The sequence below is a fragment of the Sturnira hondurensis genome, unplaced genomic scaffold, assembly GCF_014824575.4.
Source record: "Sturnira hondurensis isolate 20B ecotype Veracruz unplaced genomic scaffold, ASM1482457v3 Scaffold0025370, whole genome shotgun sequence".
Taxonomy (NCBI): domain Eukaryota; kingdom Metazoa; phylum Chordata; class Mammalia; order Chiroptera; family Phyllostomidae; genus Sturnira; species Sturnira hondurensis.
Window position 1 is genome coordinate 10,893,452 of NW_028098001.1, and position 19,745 is coordinate 10,913,196.

At 41.3% G+C, this 19,745-nt stretch overlaps 1 protein-coding gene across 2 annotated transcripts; it reads right to left on the reverse strand.

Annotated features, from left to right (window-relative positions):
• Window positions 1-7,599: 7,599 nt before the first annotated feature.
• On the reverse strand, window positions 7,600-11,062 carry TPBG (trophoblast glycoprotein). 2 transcript variants are annotated; one of them, XM_037039409.1, is made up of 2 exons: window positions 10,956-11,062; window positions 7,600-9,866 (listed from the first exon to the last, which is right to left on the reverse strand). In XM_037039409.1, the coding sequence occupies exon 2, from the start codon at window positions 9,540-9,542 to the stop codon at window positions 8,289-8,291; it is 1,254 nt and encodes a 417-aa protein (XP_036895304.1). In that variant the 5' UTR covers window positions 9,543-9,866; window positions 10,956-11,062; the 3' UTR covers window positions 7,600-8,288. The 2 variants fall into 2 exon arrangements, with proteins under 2 accessions (XP_036895304.1, XP_036895303.1); XM_037039408.1 differs by lacking the exon at window positions 10,956-11,062 and adding an exon at window positions 10,598-10,869.
• Window positions 11,063-19,745: the final 8,683 nt, after the last annotated feature.

A 19,745-nucleotide genomic window follows, 5' to 3' on the forward strand; every position in this document is an offset into this window, starting at 1 on the left:
GAATTTGGTCCTCAGTTGGGGTGCATGCAGGAGGCAGCCAATCAATGTTTCTCTTCCTCTCTTTTTCCCTCCCTTCTCCTCTGTCTAGAATCAATAAAAGAAAAAAAGTTAAATAATGACAGCATCTTTGGACTTTACCAGAATTTTTTTTTAACTTGTGAGTTAAAAACCACTATAAAGGACCATCTTAAACTGCTGAAATAGCCACCTGTCTCCTGTCTCTCCCTGCATCACTGGCAGATTAGCCTTCCAAGGTCAATTTTGGGGGGCTGAAAAACTGTGGGAATTTCTTGCCTCGCAGATACTCAAAATATAAATCAAGGTCACATGTGTCTGCCTGTACAAATACCAACATAAAAAACCTCATGGAGATACTTCTTATCTCCTTCAGAGTTCCAAACATTATGGATGGTAATCAAGGTATGCATTTCACTTCTCAAAATACACACGACAGACTCAAAAACAAGGCACTCAATGGAACTTTCACCTCCCTTTATGGATGTATTCTGTAAGCCTTGTAGAGAGCTGACTGAAACAAGTTCAAAATCAATGCAATGAACAGAGCATATTTCAGTCATCGATCAGATGTCAATGGTGAATTATAATTGAATTGACTCCATTTGTGATGTCTGAGTGCTGACAGCCTTCAAGCACCGTCCCCTCGCCTCCCACTTTTTGTCCCGGGTCTGAGCAAGGCCATAAGAAGACCCATGAGCTTCACCCCTTGGCACAGGCTTTGTAGTTAAAACCACAAACCCTAACCTTCATTCTGGCCCCACCCCTTAATCACAAAAAACATAGCCAAGCCCTATTTCCCCAGATAATCCCGTAATAGGAGTAATAAACCTTTTTGCCTTGGCTTTAATGCTTGTGTGGTATCATGAGTCTGGTGGTGGGTGTTGATCTCACACTCCAAGGGACAATCGCATCTAGGCATGTCACCTCCCTGCTCCTAAATCTCCAACAGCTCCCTGCAGCCACCGAATTAAATAGAAACTATTTACCATAGCTACATAGAACTTGTTTTCTGCACCTCCCAACCAGACAAATTCTTTCCCTGCTTTGAACTCCGTATCATACTATTTGAATTTCTGGTAGTGTTCTATCATGTTCTCCTCTAGAACAAAGTCGTTAACATCTCACTACTCTTATAGCTCAGAGGTTGAGAGTATGGATCCTGAAAACAGACAAAAAAAATCCGACACTGGATTCTGGCTGCCTACTTGTCCTTGAACAGATCCCCTGTCCGAAGTCTCAACCTCCTCTTTAAATGAGAGAAAATGAGATCTTACATGAGAAGGGATTGTCGCCTGATTCATACTAAGCACTCTTAAATGTTAGCTGTTAACATTACTTATTCTCTATTGGAGCAAAAACAGTTTTTATGTCAGAAACTCATTTTTTTTCACCTATCCTCCCAACCCACTTCCCATCTGGCAACCATCAAACTGTTCTCTGTATCTCTGAGTTCAGAAACATATTTTTTAATCCAATGCAACAACAGTGTCTTGTATATAGAAAACATGTAATAAATATCAATTGAATGAACCAAATAAATGGTTTATAGGACTTCACTGAAATTTGAGAGCAAATTAATAGTAGGACTAGCACAATTAAATCACAGACATGAACTCAGGATTAGTTCTAAGTACACACAGAAAAATCATCTGAAAAGGGCAGAATCCAGGTAAAGGCATAGTGTCTTGAAAACTGCTTGCTAATTTACAACTAGGAAATCTCCCTGCCTCTCTCTGTCCTCTCTCCCCACTTCCTCTCTCTCCTAACTGGGATATGAGTTTAGCTATTCTCTAATTTTGTTATTTTAACAAAGAGTAAACATTTGTGAATTAAAAACGGACAGATTAACTAGCAACTTAATGTTTCTTTCTGTTCAAAATCCTGTCCTTGATGTGAATCTTCCTAAACTACCTACTAAACCACGATGATCTACATTTAATATTCCTACTGTAAACATACACCAAAAATATTTTTAGAGGTTACAAAAAAGAGATTATACCCTCTGATGCAATAATTCTCCTCCAAGGACCTACTTTTAAGGGGAAAATGGGAGCTATAAAGACACAGGTAGGTACAATGCTTGTTAGAACATTAGTTAAGATTGTTTGAAACATCCTCATGTGTAAAAAATATGTGATTGTCTGCAACACTTTAAAACCAGATATTAAAATATTTTCAATGATAGCGGGGAATGTTTACAACATTGTCAGTGAAAAGGCAAGATACAATGTTATATAAAAACTGGGCAGTCTGTCTCAATATTAATGCAGTTTTTCCTTAGTGACAGGATTAGTCATGGTGCCCCCTGCCCCTTGTATTTTTAAATACTCCACAAGAAATGTAAGTTAATTAAAAAATGTGTCTTTCAAGAGCTTACAGGCATGAGTTTGTCATGACCTGTAAGGATAACCACAGAATGGGTCTAATCAAAAGGTGAAGTTTTCTTGGAAAACAATGTACTGTGTTGTAAAACTGAAACTGTTTCCTACAGAACAATGTGTATTTTTGTACATTGTTAATATTTCAGTCAGTCTAATTCTCCTGTGTGCAAGAAGTCACCTTGAAATGCTATGTATCACAGTTCTCTTTGGAGGAAGAAAACAAAAAAAAAAGTAGAAATAGGACTGGGCAGGGAAAGGGAAGTCAGAAAATCTACAAACTTCCATTCTAGAAATAAGCCTATCTTGATAGCATCCTCGGGTTCTTTAAAACATGTTATTAAATCGCTTCTCAGCCTTTTGGCTAAGATCAAGTATAAAACATGCTATTAAATATTTACTTTCCACAAAAAGTACAGCTGGTCTTAAACTTTTGCTTCCTTAAAATAAACTGTGTCCTTACATTAACCAAGTTAAACTGGACCACAAACAGCCCCTATGGTCACAAAATGTCAGTTAAACATAAACTGCACGTATAAGTTTGCGATCTAGTAATCACGACCTGTATCTTACACCTCATTTCTAGTAAAGCAAACCTAATTAATACCTCATGTAATACATTCAGAGGCACCCATGATGGGTTTTTTTCCCCTCAAACTTCACATGAACAAAAAGGCTTTGTGGTCTGTGGCATACACACTACAGCAGGAGAACAGAGGGACTCTCATCTTCGGGCCTGCATAGTAGGTGGTAAACTGGCACAGCAGCAGCAGGCTGCCAAGGTTTGGCCAGTCCCTCCCCTGGTTTTCCAGGGTGATAATGGATTGGCATTGATGTCAATTCCCTGTTTGGCCTGGGCCCTCTGAGGATAGGTGGCTCCCATGCACCTGGAGTGGGCGTGGGCCTGGAGAGCAGACCAGAGTGTGCAAAGCTGACTGTCTCACCTGGTGACTGAACGACTCGGTGGCAATGAACTTGGTTTCCTTTGTTTAGTGTTCCCACCAGCTGAGCTAACTCCTCTTTTAAGATAAAATTTACACAAGCTAACACAACCTTCCAGAATTTTACTTTTTTTTAAAAAAGAGTTACCAACATTCAACGTCCAAAATCGCCCCTATAATATTATGGACTCAGAGAAGCTTTATAATAAAAAGATTGCCATGACAAAATTATCCCAAACATATATAAGCATGTCAGGAATCTGAAACATAGTAATTTACACATCAGAAGTGAAATTTAGAGCACACCGAAACAATGAATGCTTTGAGTGCAAAACAAAAACAATAAAACCAATTCACAGCAATTGCCATTTTTTATTAGCCTGGGGTATTTCGCAGGGCTAACAGCAGGTAGTAGGGCCATCGCCATCATGTGGCAAAGGGAGCACTGGAAGGGGAGCCTGGAACCGAGGTCTAACCCTGGTGTCGTGTAACATGACGCTACGTCACCACTACCAGTTTCTTTATCTGCAGAATGAGAAACTGGGCTTGGCACAGCTGAGCATCCTTCCAATTCTGCAATACTAAGAATTCTTATTGTCAAAATGATATAAATCATGTTAAATATTTTTTAAATCTAGTTATTTTAACCCATGACAAAGACAGAGCTGCTAAACTATTTTAAGACACAAAATAAAACCAGCTTGTGATTTTAAATCAAATGCTTCTGAAAATAACAGAAAAATAACTGTATGAAACATTCTCAAAGAGCCGTTTTGTTTTGTTTTCCATCTAGAAGGAGGCAGTATCTCCTAGACAATACGGAATATATTTTCTTAAACTACTTCAAATTATATGGAAATATAATTTCCTCCCTTCCCTCTCCTTTACTGTGAAAAATCCTTGCATAAGCTTCCAAGTGAAACCAGAATCCCCTCTACTAAATGTCCATCTTCACTTTAGGATGCTGCTCTCTGAAGGCTGGATGATTGAATACATGCTGGAGCAGGAAGAAAGCACGAACCAAACTTTTCTTAACCTTGTAAATCCTCATGGTGTCTCTCTTAGTGTAGGCTTCAGAGAAAAATTTAAATGGAAAGCAGAAATGATACCAAAGACTCCCAAACTAGAGCTGAAAAGCCTCTGATGTCCTCAAGAATGCTAAGCCCTATGTTGGAACCTGAGGCTGAAAGGGACAGAGTGAAACAGAAACAGTTACAGTTCATTTGAACCTTCCTTTTTTTACATCTGCTTTAATTAAAAAGACAGAAAATGAAGATGTAAGTTATTTCTACTTAAATATTGACAGAAGCATAATCCACTTTTGCTGCCAATCAAGACATTTGAAAAGAATTTACCATTTGTGATTTGCTCACTTATTTCAATAAAGCTTTTCTCCACCTCTGAAAAAAATCTAGTCTATTATTGATAGTATGAATTTATGTAGGTCTTTTTTTCTTAAAAAATTTTTTATCAAATGTGCTTCAAAGTCTACTTACTTTGTAAGGGAAAAAAACCTATCAGCTATAAGGCACAGATGTCCCATACAGGTCACCGTAGTCACACACGGTAGCAAAACTGATGATACGTACATTGGGTGGACAAAGGTTGGTTTACAGTTGTTCCTATGGAGAGACGTACAGGTTACTATTCTTACAGTAGCTTTATTCACTCAAAAGAATGTCACAATTCAACTGTAAACCTACTTTTGCCCTCCCCCGTATTAATACTACAAACCAAAGTGTTACATTGAAAGGGGGGAGGTACTATTCAGGGTCAAATAGATATGTCATCATAAAATCCTGCTACTTTAAATAGAGATTTATTGGGTACTGTAATAGCTTCTTAAATTGAGGAATTTATCAAGTGCTTTAACTTTTGAGTATAGGTGTCCCCCCCTACTTCTCGAAAGTGAGTTAGGCCAGTTAGCTTCTAGGAAAAACCTACCTGTTCCTGCTAATCAAAAGAAATCTGAAAAGGGTTTAGCTTCTAAAATAATTGTAATTTCCTTTTCACTTTATACCATTTCAGTCTATGAAAAGATTCATAGGAACACTTTACTTTCAGCTAGCAGGCAACACCTGTATTTTTTTTCTTTCCTTAAATGAAGCATATAAAGGATAAATGAGGGGGTGTTCTCTCTGAAGCCTTCATTAAGGTGAGGATTAAAGTGCATTATCAACAAAAATAAATATTTAAAAATAGACTGCTTGTAAGTTTCAAGGTCAATAATGCATACTAATAATGGTACTAAAGAACAGTGTTTAAAACTAATATACTTAAAGTGAACACTTTTAATTTCATTTTCCTATATCCCTTGTACTTATTGGATTTATATAGTACCTATCTTCTAAGGAACTAAAGGTGCCTTGTTAGAGTCTAACAAGTATTATGATTGCACAATAGCAATTGTTTTCAAACAGTAATATTTTTACCTGAAGAATATTCTATTGCCAGGTATTGGAATAGTAACGAGTGACGTGACAGAAAAGAGAGCCATGGCAAACAGAGAAGTTCATACAAAGAACGAAGCAAGAGAAGAAGAAACAAGAAATCATAACTTCCAAAGAGCCACCCACCTACAAGGTGACAACTGGGCTTCACCTCATTGCAAAGTCTGCTTCGGTGAGCTGATGAAGAGAAATGCTAAACAAATAAATCTATTGCTCTCCTGGATCTAAGGTAAAAAAGGTCAGATTTTAACTGTTAGGTTATCACATGATGAAGAAGAAATAATTCTTTTGAATAGAGACTCTCTAAGTATTATATATACTTTTGTTGTTTTCCACAAATCAGCAGACTTACCAGTACAAGTCCATCAGCAGTTTATTTCTAAGATGTGTATGCTCTTCGTACATGTTTTCACTGTTTTTGGCAAGTTAACATCTCCATCTTGTTTTAGAAAGTAGTGAGCCAGGTAGCTTATGAATTCCTGCTGAAAACTTAAAATGTTTAATGGGATATTAAGTACCATATATTTAACCTTTACTCAGACAATTATAAGATCTGAAATATAACTATAAATAATGAGTACTATAATATTTCATAAAATGAGTTCTATAAAAGTTAACACGGTTAAAACTTCATATTCTAAGTATTTAATCTAATCTACACAAGGAACAGATTCATGTTTTTTGCCCCATTTTGAAAAGTTCTGAATTTAATTCAAAAAGAAATAAGCAAAGATTTCTAGAACCCAAAGTACTATCTAATCCTATTTCATTTATAAAAATATGGAAATGTAACTTTTGTTTCAAATATAAAATGCTGCAGAACATAATCTGGGGAAAAAGAAGGCCCTAAGACTTACTGATACAAGTTTATCACACTTTACCTTAAACAATAATGGCTAAATTAAAGTTGCTTGGAGATTAATGGAATTTACTATTAAGCTTAATTGGCAAATAATAAACTTTGAGAAAAAGAGAAGCTTACCTATTATTGAGAATGCCGATTGATAAAACAAATTGCTTTATTTACACCTAAATGTGATTTGTTCTTCACAAAGGTGTATGTACCAACATAAAGCTTAGCTAAAATCAAAATATTCCCAAATTCTTAAATACAGAACTGCAGGTAAGAACCTGTAGTTAGCTGAGACCCTTGTCTATGGGTGTAGACACTTATCTCTGGATACTTCCTCAAGCTCATATCCTAGCATAGCAAATTCTTAAACACATTTAGCAGGGTCTCTGATAAACTGCCCAAATATTTTTTTAAATATCCTCAAGAAAATGTCTAAATTCCAATTTACATTATGATCTTAGGTAAAAGTTTTTAATTTACATTTTAAAATCTTTCACTTTAGAATATTCTGTCTTTACACACTTTATTGTCATACATTTATTTGCACTCTATTTGTTTCATACTCCAAATACCCCTTTGAGCAATTTCATATGGAGAGTTTTATTAACTATATAACTTTGTTCTATCCTAAAAACTTAATTAATCTAGAAAGGCCCCAAACCATGAACTGTTTATTGTATAGGACTCTTCCCTCTTACCAATTTTATAATGCTCTCACAAAATTGCTTCTTTAATAGAATTTGGGGCCCATAAATCTATTCACATGAATATTCAAATTCTCTTCCTAAATCCTGAGAGGATCCACCATCTCAAAATTATCTCCAAAGTCTACTTATGTAAGATACTGCTCCAGTTTCACTCTCAGCTGTAGTACCTTAACTGTCATTGGAAGAAAAACCCTTCAGGCTCACTGCCCCAATCCTTTTTTTTCCAAACAGCGAACTTTAACACAACTGTAATTCTTTTAAGAGTCTTTATTGAATTTTTTAACAATTTAGCCTGTTGGATCTCAATGCAGTTTGTAAAACAATTGTATAGTTTCATATAAACTGCAACCAAAAATGTAATTTACTTTGTCAAAGAAGTTATCTCAAGTTGCGAGTTATTTTTTGTCATATGCAGAACAGTAAAACGTAAGCATGCTCTCGGATGCAGGTGGTCCTGTGTACTATGGAGTTATTCTGAAGAGCTTGCTAAGGTCTGCAGGCAGTTTACGGAATGCAATCATTTCTTCACAATTTAGGTACATGAGAATAAAACTGATACTTATGAACAGAGTATTTTTGTCAAAAAAGTTGAGGCAGCTTCTGTTGAATGCTATCTGTGTTGGTACACTTGTTACACCTTGAACTGTACTAAGAGAAACAGACAGCCAGGAGTTCATGCTGAAATTTGAAAAACCCCTCCACATGTGTTGAGTTCCAGGAAAGGGAAGAGGGTAAAAGGCTATGTAATTGTTCGTCATCTTACATCAGCAGACCACACCAAGACACTTTACATGACAAGGGCGCAAATCCCCTTCACTGCTTTCAGTCAAGGTCAGCTGTGTCTATAGTGGAGGGTAGAGGTGGAGCAAGCCTAAGACAGGATAAAGCCTAATTAAGTCTACATCTCATGCAGTTGTCCTTGTGCTGTCTTTGAATGTTTCTCAGACATCCGAATTAGAACTGAGGTTTGTTAACCTGGGGTCCGCATTGATCTCGTATCTGTAATGGTACCCTTCCATGTGATCCCTGCAGGCATCTCTGATGTTATGCATCCACTTTTTTATCCCCTTACGGTTCAAATACAAAACCAGTAGGAAAATGGCGCCTATCAGGGCTAAAACAATACCTAAAAAGACATAAGAAGTCTGCAGCGATGGAGGGAGGATAGGGTCACACTCCAGGTCGGAGCTGTTGAGTTCCAGGAGGACCCGATTCCTCATTTTTTCCGGAAATGCGCAGGTGAGCCCGGCTTTGCTCGGCACTAACTCTGTCTCCTTGAGCCAGGTCACCATGTCCGCCATGTGACAGTCGCAGACCCAGGGATTGTTGTCCAGGAAGACCCTGACTTGGGGCAGGCCTTGCAGCTCTGCCAGGGTGCCGTTATGAAGGACCTTGAGGGCGTTGTCCTCCAAGTGGAGGCTTTTTAGGTGTGTCAGGTTTCGGAAGGACACGAAAGTCAGGCTCACCAGTGAGTTGTTGCGCAGGTCCAGGTGCCTGAGGCCGGGCAGCTGGACCAGTACGTCCTGGGGCAAGTAGAGAAAGTGGTTGCTGGCGAGCTCCAGGCGGTGGAGCCCGCGCAGCGCCTGGCCAGCTCGCAGGGCAGCAGCCACCATGCCCTCGATGCTCCACTTCTCTTTATCCACAGGGGGCAGGACGTGGTTCAGGATCAGTTCCTCCAGAGGGCTTGGGTCCAAGACGCTGGCATTGCTGCCAGAGAAGGCGAAGGGGCTGAGTTTGTGCAGAGGGTTGTGACTGAGGTCGAGCTGGCGCAGGCTGGGCAGATTCTCGAAGGCTCCCGCGCGCACCTCCTGCAGGTGGCTGCCGCTGAGGTTGAGTGTGGCCAGCTCGGCCAGCGTCGGTCCACGGGCAAAGGCACCGGCTGGGAGCACTGCCAGATGATTGCCGGTGAGGAAGAGGTTGCGCACGTAAGGGGGCAGGTCCGCTGGCACCTCGGTCAGATCGCTGTTAACGCACTTGACTGTCCGCGCTGCTTCGGAGCATTCGCAGGGCGGCGGGCAATGGCTCGGCAACGGAGGCTGGGCTGACACCACGGAGGCCAGGAAAGATGCAGAGGAGGTGGAGGAGGTCGCCAGGGAAGTGAGTGAGGACGAGGAGACCCAGCCCAGCAGGACCAGCGCCAGCCGCGCCACCCGCAGCCGCGCGTCTCCCGCGCCCCGGGAGCACCCCTCAGGCATCGTGGCACGGGTCTCCCAGGACGCGGCCTGAGATGGCGCCGGCTCCGAAGGCTCAGGAGCTGGGCCCGGAGGGCACGGGTAGGCAGGAAGCTTCTGGAGAAAACTTTCCTCCCGTGGGAGCGGAGGAGGGACACCGCGACCGGAACTTGGCTAACCCCTCCTTGCCAGCAGGCGTTCCCCAGCCCGGCGATTCCCCCGCCCCTTCCCTCCAGAAAGTAGGCTTGGTGAGCCAGGACACTCAAACTCGCTCCTCTTCCCGCCGCCACCCCCAGTGGCACCTCTCGTCTCTTTTGTTGGCGCCTCACGCTGGATCAGCTGCAGGACCTGGGGACAAGCGGTAGATAAGTGTGAGCAGCAGCGGCCACCGCAGCTCTCCGAGCGCAGAAACTGGCCTATCCAAGCCAAGTTGTCCCCACTCGGTCCCCAAACCTCCCTCCAAAAGCCAGTGTGGGCCTCACCTCCCCTAGCCCCACGCACATCCTTACCCGGGAGAGCGGCGCCCATCCCGAGACAGGAGAGCAAAGTCTTGCTTCTGTTCTGGCTACATATCCATATACCCTCTGGCTACATATCCATATACCCTTTCAGCCTCCCACCCTCCTTTTTTCAAGATCAAACTCATGCCCTGTGCATAACTTCTGGCTAAATCCTCTGCGCCCTCCCGACCAAACTTCTCACTCTCCCACAGCCTCAGCCTCCGTTTCTCCGTCTCCACCCTGGACTGCTCCTCTGATCCCAGTTAGGATAAGAGGAAAGTTTCAGGTTGCAAGAGTCTTTTCGTCTTTCAGTCCCTTCTGGGGGACTGAGGGTTGTGACTGAGCAGGAAGTGGAGGGCTGTGCCATCCCCCTGCCGCCGCCCCCCACCCCAGCTCGCAGTCCCGCCAGCCCCTTGGATCTCCGAGGGGGTTCGAGCTATCTCCAAAGGGGAAGGGAGAGACTACAAACAAAGCGTTAGTGAAACCCAGACCCGGGACCCCTGCCTGAAGACGGGGAAGAGCCCTGCCCTGGCGCTGCCTCCCGGTTCTCGCCTGTGCGGCTGGTTCCCAACCACTCACCTCCGCGCCCACCAGCCGAGACGACTCCTAGTCCCACCAGAGTCGCATCGACTTTCCTGCTCGGAGCTGCCAGTGCAGACTCTGCTCGCACCCCCAGCCCCGGGCCCAGCCTCCACAACTGGGAAAAACCAACCCCGGGGGCGGGGGAGGGCCAGGCGGGCGGGAGGGACTTATGGCGTGCGCCCAACCTTGGAAGTCCTCGGCAGGAAGATTTAAGAAAGGAGACTGGGGGTATATGGGCTGCGCGCCTCCTCCTGGTGGAAATTAATGAGAAATGTGCGGGAAAAGGTGAGGGAATCCCTTTCTACCCCCTCCTTGGCATCCTTTGTTGGTTCCTCATTTTGCATACAGTATTTACCTTGGACAGGCACAGAACCGCTAGTGAATCTCGTGGAATTTACCCTGATTCGGGCACCTAGGGCAGTAGCCAGATAGCTTCGGCCGTGACAGATCAGTGGGAAGCAGCAGCATGCACAGTGGCCGCAGGAAAACGCCCAGGAAGCTGCAAGGGAGCTTCAGAAAATCTTCCCATCCAAGTGATTCCTTAGATGCCGACTTCAGATTTAGGTGTCCTGAATGCGTCCCATACCTGCCCCGCCCCCGCACATCTTGAACAATTTTGGAACTTGCAAAGAGAGCCAACTTTAAAATGGGGCGGGAGGCGGTAAGTTAGTGGAGAGGAGATTCATTCTTAATTCATTAGCTTTTTCTCTACCCAAAATTAAAAGCAGAGGGAATAAAAAGGCCGCCAAAGCACACTAGAAACAAAAGGCAAATAGCAACGACGTGAGTCACCCGGAAAGCGGCCCCGCCCCCTCTCACAGGATGTAGCTGTGTCTGTGTCACCGTGCCAGTCACTTGAGCTAGGAGAGTTCCCAGGCTAGGGGGTGGGAGGGAGGCCTCCCAGGGAGATCAGAAGCTTGGACAGTCTATGACCCGTGGGGGTGCTCGGCAGGTGGGGAGGTGGAGAGGATGGAGTTGAGGAAAGGGACTGATCGAATGATTACTTACTGGAGGGTCTGTTGTATCCGAGAGGTTTGGGGTCCTGAAAGCAAGAGAATGATCCTTGCTCTCTCAATAACTGTATCCCCTTTGTCCCTATCAAATAATTAGCCTGAAAGAGTGAGAAGGTGGTGGTTATTCCAGGCTTCTTTTTGGGGGAGGAGAAAAATGGCAATTAGACAAAAACAGTCGGTAATAAAATGCTCAAATCAGGAATGCTGATTGTGCCTGTGAGTGGTGCATTTCGTGTGAAGAAAGGCCCAGCCCTCAGGCCCGTCCCTGATTACTTTTACTGGCAAGAGAGTGGCTGCGAAGCCAGGAACAAAAATGGCACGGAGAAGCCCTGGAGGGGTTGGAGACTGCGGATATTTGAGCAAAAAGCCGGTTTTGTTAATTTGCATCTTCATCACGTTTATCTATCTCCCCTTTTCTTATTTTCAAAAGTGTTTCATAACCAAGCACGAAAACTTTGAAAGAAGAATCTCAGGAACTGCAGTGGGGTCTGTATGCCGGCGGCGGTGGTGGTTACATACATCGGCGCGTGGGTTAAAAGTCACAGATGTACACCCCCCCCAAAAAAAAATGTCAGGTTTACTCCGTGATACATTTTAAAGCAAAATTAGTTACTTCTGGGGGAAATTTAGTCCATGCCAGAGTAGTACAGGCATGGCACTAATTTTGGTTCTGATCTAAACAGCAACTGCTCTGTCAGAAATGAGGAGCACTTTGCAATTTAGAAAGATTATGTATATTCTCATCCGGTCTTCTAATTAGCTCGGCAATATAGACATAATTAACATTACTGTCTTGTTATTACTGGTGGCATTAACCGGTTCTACAAATGGGAAATCTGGGGTCCTAAGCATTAACTGTCTTTTACTTCCCAGACCCTATGCTGATCACTTGACGGAAGTTATTTTGTTGACTGCACGTTGGTACTCAGGTGGCACTGTTGCTCCAGTTGGACAGACAGGGAAACCGAGGCATAAAAGATAAATAGTGTACTGGAGTTCCCACCCCTTGTCTTCTGGGGACCTAGTCCAAGACCCCCAGTAAATGCTTGAAATCGTGCATAGTACCTAACTCTATATATACTGTTCTTCTTATATATAAATACCTATGATACAATTTAATGTACAAATTAGGCACAATAGAAGATTAACAATAATAATAAAACAGAACAATTGTAAACAATATACTATAATAAAATATATGTGAACATGGTCCCTCTTACTGTCTTGTACTCACCTTTTCACGTAAAGGGGGCATTTTATGGCATCTCTTGAGCACATCTGAATTGTTAGCATTACGACTCTGGCATTTTAGGGCTGTTGTAAAATAAAGTGAGTTACCTGAGCACAAGTACTTCAATATCTTGAAGCGGATCTGATCACCAATATGGCTACTAAGTGACTAAGAGGCAGGAGCCTACAGAGCATAGATACACTGGACGAAGGGAAGGTTCTTGGCTGGGACAGGAGATTTTATCATTCAGAACAGGCACACAATTTAAAACTTATGAATTATTTGTTTCTGGAATTTTCTATTTAGTATTTTCCAACCTGAGCTGACACGTGTAACTGAAACCTTGGAAAACGAAACTGCAGATAAGGGGGAACGACTGTAACTTTTTCCAGTGAACAGTGGAGGTGGGGACCAGGCCCAGATTTGCCTGCCTTTCATAAATATCCCACATTCCACATGGAGGCAAGGCTAAGGAGTTTGTGCAAAGCCCGGCTCTGCCACACCAGAGCCTCATCCCTGGCTCTTCTTCCCCTTTTCTTCCCCGACTTCTCTGCATCAGGCAGTTGGTTATGGCTGCTGAATCAGGACCCAGAAACTTGGGTCGTTTCTAACTTTATCACTTACTGTATGACTTCTATACACCTCTGTTTCTTAATTTGTAAAATAGGGGCACTAATAACACATTAGGACTTTTCCATGAGAATTTAGATAATGTATGTAATGCACTTAGCAAAATTATCATTATGTTCTCCTTCATTACCCTCCTCGCCACTTATTGTGGACTTACTATATCTCTATAACTAACTACATTGGTAATAGTAGTACATACGATGATGAATAGTGGATGCTCTCCAGAAGTACAACTGTGAGATACAGCAAATAAAAGCTCAGGATACCCAGTTAAACTTGAATTTCAGTTGAACAAAGAATACATTTTTAGTATAAATATGTCCCAAGCGATATTTGGGATATACTTATTGTTATATGCAAATTGCGAGTGAAAGGAATCCACAGAAACTGAGAGCAACTTGATGGTATATTTATTGGCCAAGTTTTAACCTGCGCAGGGGCGAACTTCCCAACTGAGACCGCAGTCCCGCGGCTACGCAGAGCCGCCAAAATGGAAGTCGCGCCTGGCTTACAGACTGTTGGGTTTTTATAAGAGCAGGCAAGCAAGCTGGGGATACAGAAGCAGATGTAGCGGTTAGCTATTGGCTCGATTGAACAAAGGCAGAGGTTTTGATTGGTGGGGGCTCTTGTTGGCGGGCAAACCTGAGTGGTGAGCAACTGTCATTAACGCCTTAAGATTAAGCAGGCTCTTTATCTCCATTCCCCAGTTCCTCTAACCTTCCTTGGCGCCTTAGGTTATTAGGGCAGTCTGGCAGCTCTTACACTTATGCTAAAATAATTCATTGTTAACTTGAAATTCTAATTTCACTGGGCATCCTTTATTTGGTACAGCAGGTCTGCCATCGCAGGACTTCATCACCTGATGGAAGAAGCACAGAAACAAAAGCCTTCAGCGCAAACATCAAGTGCAAGTTGATGGCTGTGTGTCTTCCCAATGTCCTCTTCCTTTGTGTATATTTTATTTCTACTTCTGCTATTTTTATATAAATAAGATTATAGTATTAGCAATATTCTTTACTTTAAAACAACTACATTCTGTTTTATATCCATACACATAGGTATGCTTTCTTCTTTTTTAAAGACCATGAAATAGTCCATACTGTGGCTTGTTATACCGCATATTTTTAACTGCCTTACTGAAAGGCATTTTGATCAGTAAGTACTTCTTACAGAAGTCTCCTTCAAGTGAGAGAGCTTTCTAGGATTCGTTCTATTTTGATTGTCGTAAGCACTTAATTATCCTAAATTATCATACTTGCTTTACTCTTGACAGCTTGAAATTCTTTGTTCATGATACTGTTTACACGCTGTAAACAAGGACAGGATTTCAGAGCACATTTTTCCTCATTTATTCTTCATTCCAAAATGAAATGAAAGAAATGAATATCTGGATGGAGAAGAACTAATTTAGTATATTTCAACTGGTCACTTCATAGCCTCCAGGAGAATGTATCTGCACCATCATTTATTTAGCAGATTTTTCCCTAAAGGAATTACTTTTTCTTCTAAAGACCCAAAGGCAAGTCATTAGTAAATTATTGAAATTTTGCTGCTAAATTCTGGGGAGGCAAGGAATAATGTAGTATATTTTATTTTATTTTTTTAAGAGTTTTTTTTTAAGATTTTATTTATTTATCTTAGAGGGGAAGGGAAGGAGAAAGAGAGAGAGAAATATCAATGTATGGTTGCCTCTCGTGCATCCCCTGCCAGGAACCAGGGACTGGCCTGCAACCCAGGCATGTGCCCTGACTGGGAATCGAACCGCGATCGTGTGGTTCGCAGGCCCGCACTCAATCCACTGAGCTACTCCAGCCAGCGCTTAATATAGTATATTTTTAAAAGATAAGTAATTATGGGCTGGCAGGTGTAGCTCAGTGGATTGAGCGTGGACCTGTATACCAAAGGGTCAAGGTTCAATTCCCAGTCAGGTCACATGCCTGGTTGCAGGCCAGGTCCCCAGCAAGGGATGTGTGAGAGGCAACCACACATTGATGCGTCTCTCCCTCTCTCTTTCCCTTCCCCTCTGTACAAAAATAAGTAAATAAAATTTATATTAAAAAAAGATGAGTGATTAAAGCCACCCTCATGGTACTTAGCAGATATAAACTCTGTGGTCCAGCATGGACAAATGCCATTATTTAAGACTTGTTAATTTTGATCTCTGTCTTAATTTATCAAATGAATTGATGAAGGTGAACACTCTGAAATCTGAAAAATACCTAAAACAAAATCAAGTATTGGTGAACAGAAAGCACATATATCATAAAAACCATGAACAACACTTAAAACTAGAACAATCAACATTTGTTTCAGGAATTGGTACAAGGGGAGGAACTGTTTTATATATATATATAATATGGAACTTTTTATATATTTATATATATACACACAATGTTATGAAAAAATAATTTTTAAAAATTGTGAATGATTGAAAATGGTGTTTGGAAATCTAGACAGCTACATGCAAAAAAATGAAACTTGATCACCAACTTACACTAGACACAAAAATAAATTCAAGGTGGATAAAAGACATAAATATAAGTTACACCATAAAAATTTTACAGGAGATCATAGACAGGAAAATCTCAGATATTCCACGCAGCAATGTTTTCACTGATATGTCCCCTAGAGTGAGTGACATTAAAGAAAAGAATAAACAAATGGGAATTCATCAAAATAAAAAGCTTTTCATGACTAAAGAAAACAGCAGTAAAACAAAAAGGGAACCAACTATATGTGAAAATATATTTGCTAACGATACTTCAGACAAGCATTTGATCTCCAGATTATATAAAGAACTCACATGACTATAGTACAGGAACACAAACAATCTGATTAAAAATAGGCAAAGGACATGAATAGACATTTCTTCAAAGAGAACATGCAGATGGCCCAGAGACCTATGAAAAAATGCTTAACATCACTAGCCATCAGAAACATGCAAATTAAAATTACAATGAGATATCATCTCACACCTGTGAGAATGGCCATCATTAATAAATCAACAAACAACAAGTGCCATGAGGATGTGGAGAAAGGGGAACCCTAATGTACTATTGGTGGGAATGCAGACTGGTGCAGCCACTATGGAAAACAGTATGGAATTTCCCCCCAAAATTAAAAATGGAACTGCCTTATGACCCAGTGATTTCACTGTTGTGAATATGCCCTAAGAATCAGAAATATCAATTCAAAAGTATCTGTGCTATATTCATAGCAGAACTATTTACAATTGTCAAGTGTTGGAAACAGCCCAAGCGTCCATCAGTGGATGAGTGGATTAAAAAACTGGTACATTTACACAATGGAATACTATGTAGCAGAAAGAGGGAAGTCCTACCTTTTGCAACAGCATTGATGGGAGTAGAGACTATAGTGCTTAGTGAAATAAGCCAATAAGCAAAAGGCAAATACCATATGACCTCACTAATAACTAGAATCTAATGAACAAAATAAACTAATGACCAAAACAGAATCAGAGACAAAGAACATGGAACAGACTGATAGCTGTACGAGGGGAGAAGTGAAGGGACAATAGTGGAAGGAAGGGGAAGGGACTGGTCAAAGGACATGTATGAATGACTCGCGGACATGGACAATGGAAAGGGGATTGACTATGGGCAAGATGGGTAAGCTGAGTGGAAGGGAGCAAAAGGGAAAAAAATTAAGATAACTGTAATAGGATAAACAAAAACACCTTTTAAATAAGCAGCATCTGGCTTTTGGCATGCTTTGTGCTCCTTGCTCAGTGGCCTTAGGCCTGGCACTAGTAAAAGCCAGTCTTTCTTTCCAGCTTGGCTTCTCCTGGGCACCCTTAAGCCCAGCTCAAGTAGCAGCCATCTGCAGTTCACTTTGTAGCTCATGCTGAGAGTCCCTGAGCTGAACATAGGCAGCAGCATCCAACCTTGGTCTGCACTTCCTGGGAGGCCCCAGATCCAGCATACCTGGTGGACAGCTTCAGGCCACTTTGAAGCACCGCCCAACCACCTCCAGGAGCAATACACTCAGGAGGTGGACTCAGCAGACACCAGGGCCTTGCTGAAGGAAGTCCAGCTCTGTCGGGTGGGCCCCTGCACAGCTGATCCTCCACAGTGGTAGGTGGTTGTAGCCAGTCCTTGCATCCAGTTGACCTAGGAATAAATCTCTCTCACTGACGCACCAACAGCAATCAAAGCTCAACTACAATGGGAAGGTGTACACAGCCTACACAGGGGTCACACCTGGATTGCCCAGCTTGAGTGAATGGAGAAGCTGTGCTACTGGACATTACAGGACAGCTACTACATTAGGCCACTCCAACAAGAATGGGAGGTGTAGCATTTCTACCTATGCTACATCTAGATATTTCTACTTAATACATAGAAACAAACACAGGGAGGCTGCCAAAGCAAGGAGACAAAGAAATATGACCCAAATGGAATAACAAAACACCAGAAAAGAACTAAACAGAATGGAGACAAGCAATCAACTAGATACATAGTTCAAAATACTTGTTATAAGGATGCTCAAAGAACTTAGAACTTCAGCAGCATAAAAAAGGGCATGGAAACCATAAAAAGGAATTAGTCAGAAATTAAAGATATACTTACTGAAATGAAGAATAACTTACAGGAAATCAGAAGTAGAGTAGATGAAGCCAAGAATCAAAACAGCAATTTGGAATATAAGAAAGCAAAAAATACCCAATCAGAAAGAAAAAAATAATTCAAGAAAAAGAAAAATAGGGTAAGACGTCTCTGGGACAACTTCAAGTACTAATATCCAGATCATGGCAGTACCAGAAGAAGAGAGAAAGCAAGAAGTTAAAAACCTATTTTTAAAAAATAATGACAGAAAACTTCTCTAAAGTGGTGAAAGAAATAGACATACAAGTTCAGGAAGCACAGAGAGACCTAAACAAGATGAACCCAGAGGCCCAAACCAAGGCATATTGTAATTAAAATGTAAAAGGTTAAAGGACTCATGGATATGGAAAACAGTGTGGTGATTGCTGGGTGGAGGGGAGGTATAAGGGGACTAAATGGTAGTGGAAAAAATACGCAAAAGATTAAATAAGAATTTTTTTAACTGCAAAAGATTAAAGACAGAATCTTAAAAGGAACAAGAGAAAAACAGTTACTGACAAGGGTGCTCTCATAAGACTGTGAGCTGATTTCTCAACAGAAACTGTTCAGGGGGAAAAGGATTGTCAAGATATATTCAAAGTAATGAAAAACAAGGGCCTATGACCAAGATGACTCTACCCAGCAAAGCTATCATTTAAAATCAAAGGGCAGACAAAGATCTTCCCAGACCAGAAAAAGCTAAAGAAGTTCATCATTACCAAACTAGTATTACATGAAATGTTTAAGGGTCTTCTTTAAGAAGAAAAAGAAAAACGGCAAAAATAAATGAACAAGCAGAACAAAAGCAGACTCACAGATAAAGAGCACATTTTGATGGTTGCTGGATGGGAGACGAGTTGGGTAAAAATGATGAAGGGATTAAGGAGTACAAATTTACAAACTGGTGGTTACAAAATAGTCATGAGGAGGATAAATACAAGATAGGGAATGTAGTCAATGATACTCTCATAACTATGTGTGGTGTCAAATGCCTATAAGACTTATTGCGATGATTACATAGTAAGTTACATAATGTCAAATCACTGAGTTATACACCTGAAATTAATATAATATTGCATGTTAACTGTAATTGAAAAATAAAAAATGATTTAAAGATATGTAAAGACATTAAACCTGTTATCTGAAGCTGAAAATAAGAGTGGAGCTCTAGGAAAAGATTTCTAATTCTGGCACATTGTCAATCAATCTATTGCATTTCCATGGCAGGTGTTTAGCAGATAGACTTGGGCCGAAGCTTGGATACATAACCCAGGCTTCTCTAATCTATATGGTATATTAGAGCTGAAGTATGTAGGTCAGTAAGTTTCCTGTTAGCACTGTTTGAAATTTTCAAGGCAAGATTAGTCCAGTTTAGTTCGGATCCCCATATAAAAGACCAAGAAGAGAGGATGACAATAATGTGTATTTTGGAATATAAATTTATCACGTTACCTTGGGGGTGAAAAAAAAGAAAGTAAAAGAGTTTTCCTAGGGAGATAAAATAAAACCAGTGTCAAATCGTGTGGCCTGAACAATGCAAGTGTTGTTAGAATAAAAGAGCTGGGTGCAGAGTACATGTCGAAGGATGCCTAAACTGTACTTGAACAAAAGCCTGCTGAAGGAATGTGTGACATCAGCAGGTACTTGAACCCAAGAAATCTTGACAG

Bases quoted from the DNA above. Each gene is read 5' to 3' on its own strand.
- TPBG (XM_037039409.1), bottom strand. From the start codon at position 9,542: ATGCCTGAGGGGTGCTCCCGGGGCGCGGGAGACGCGCGGCTGCGGGTG.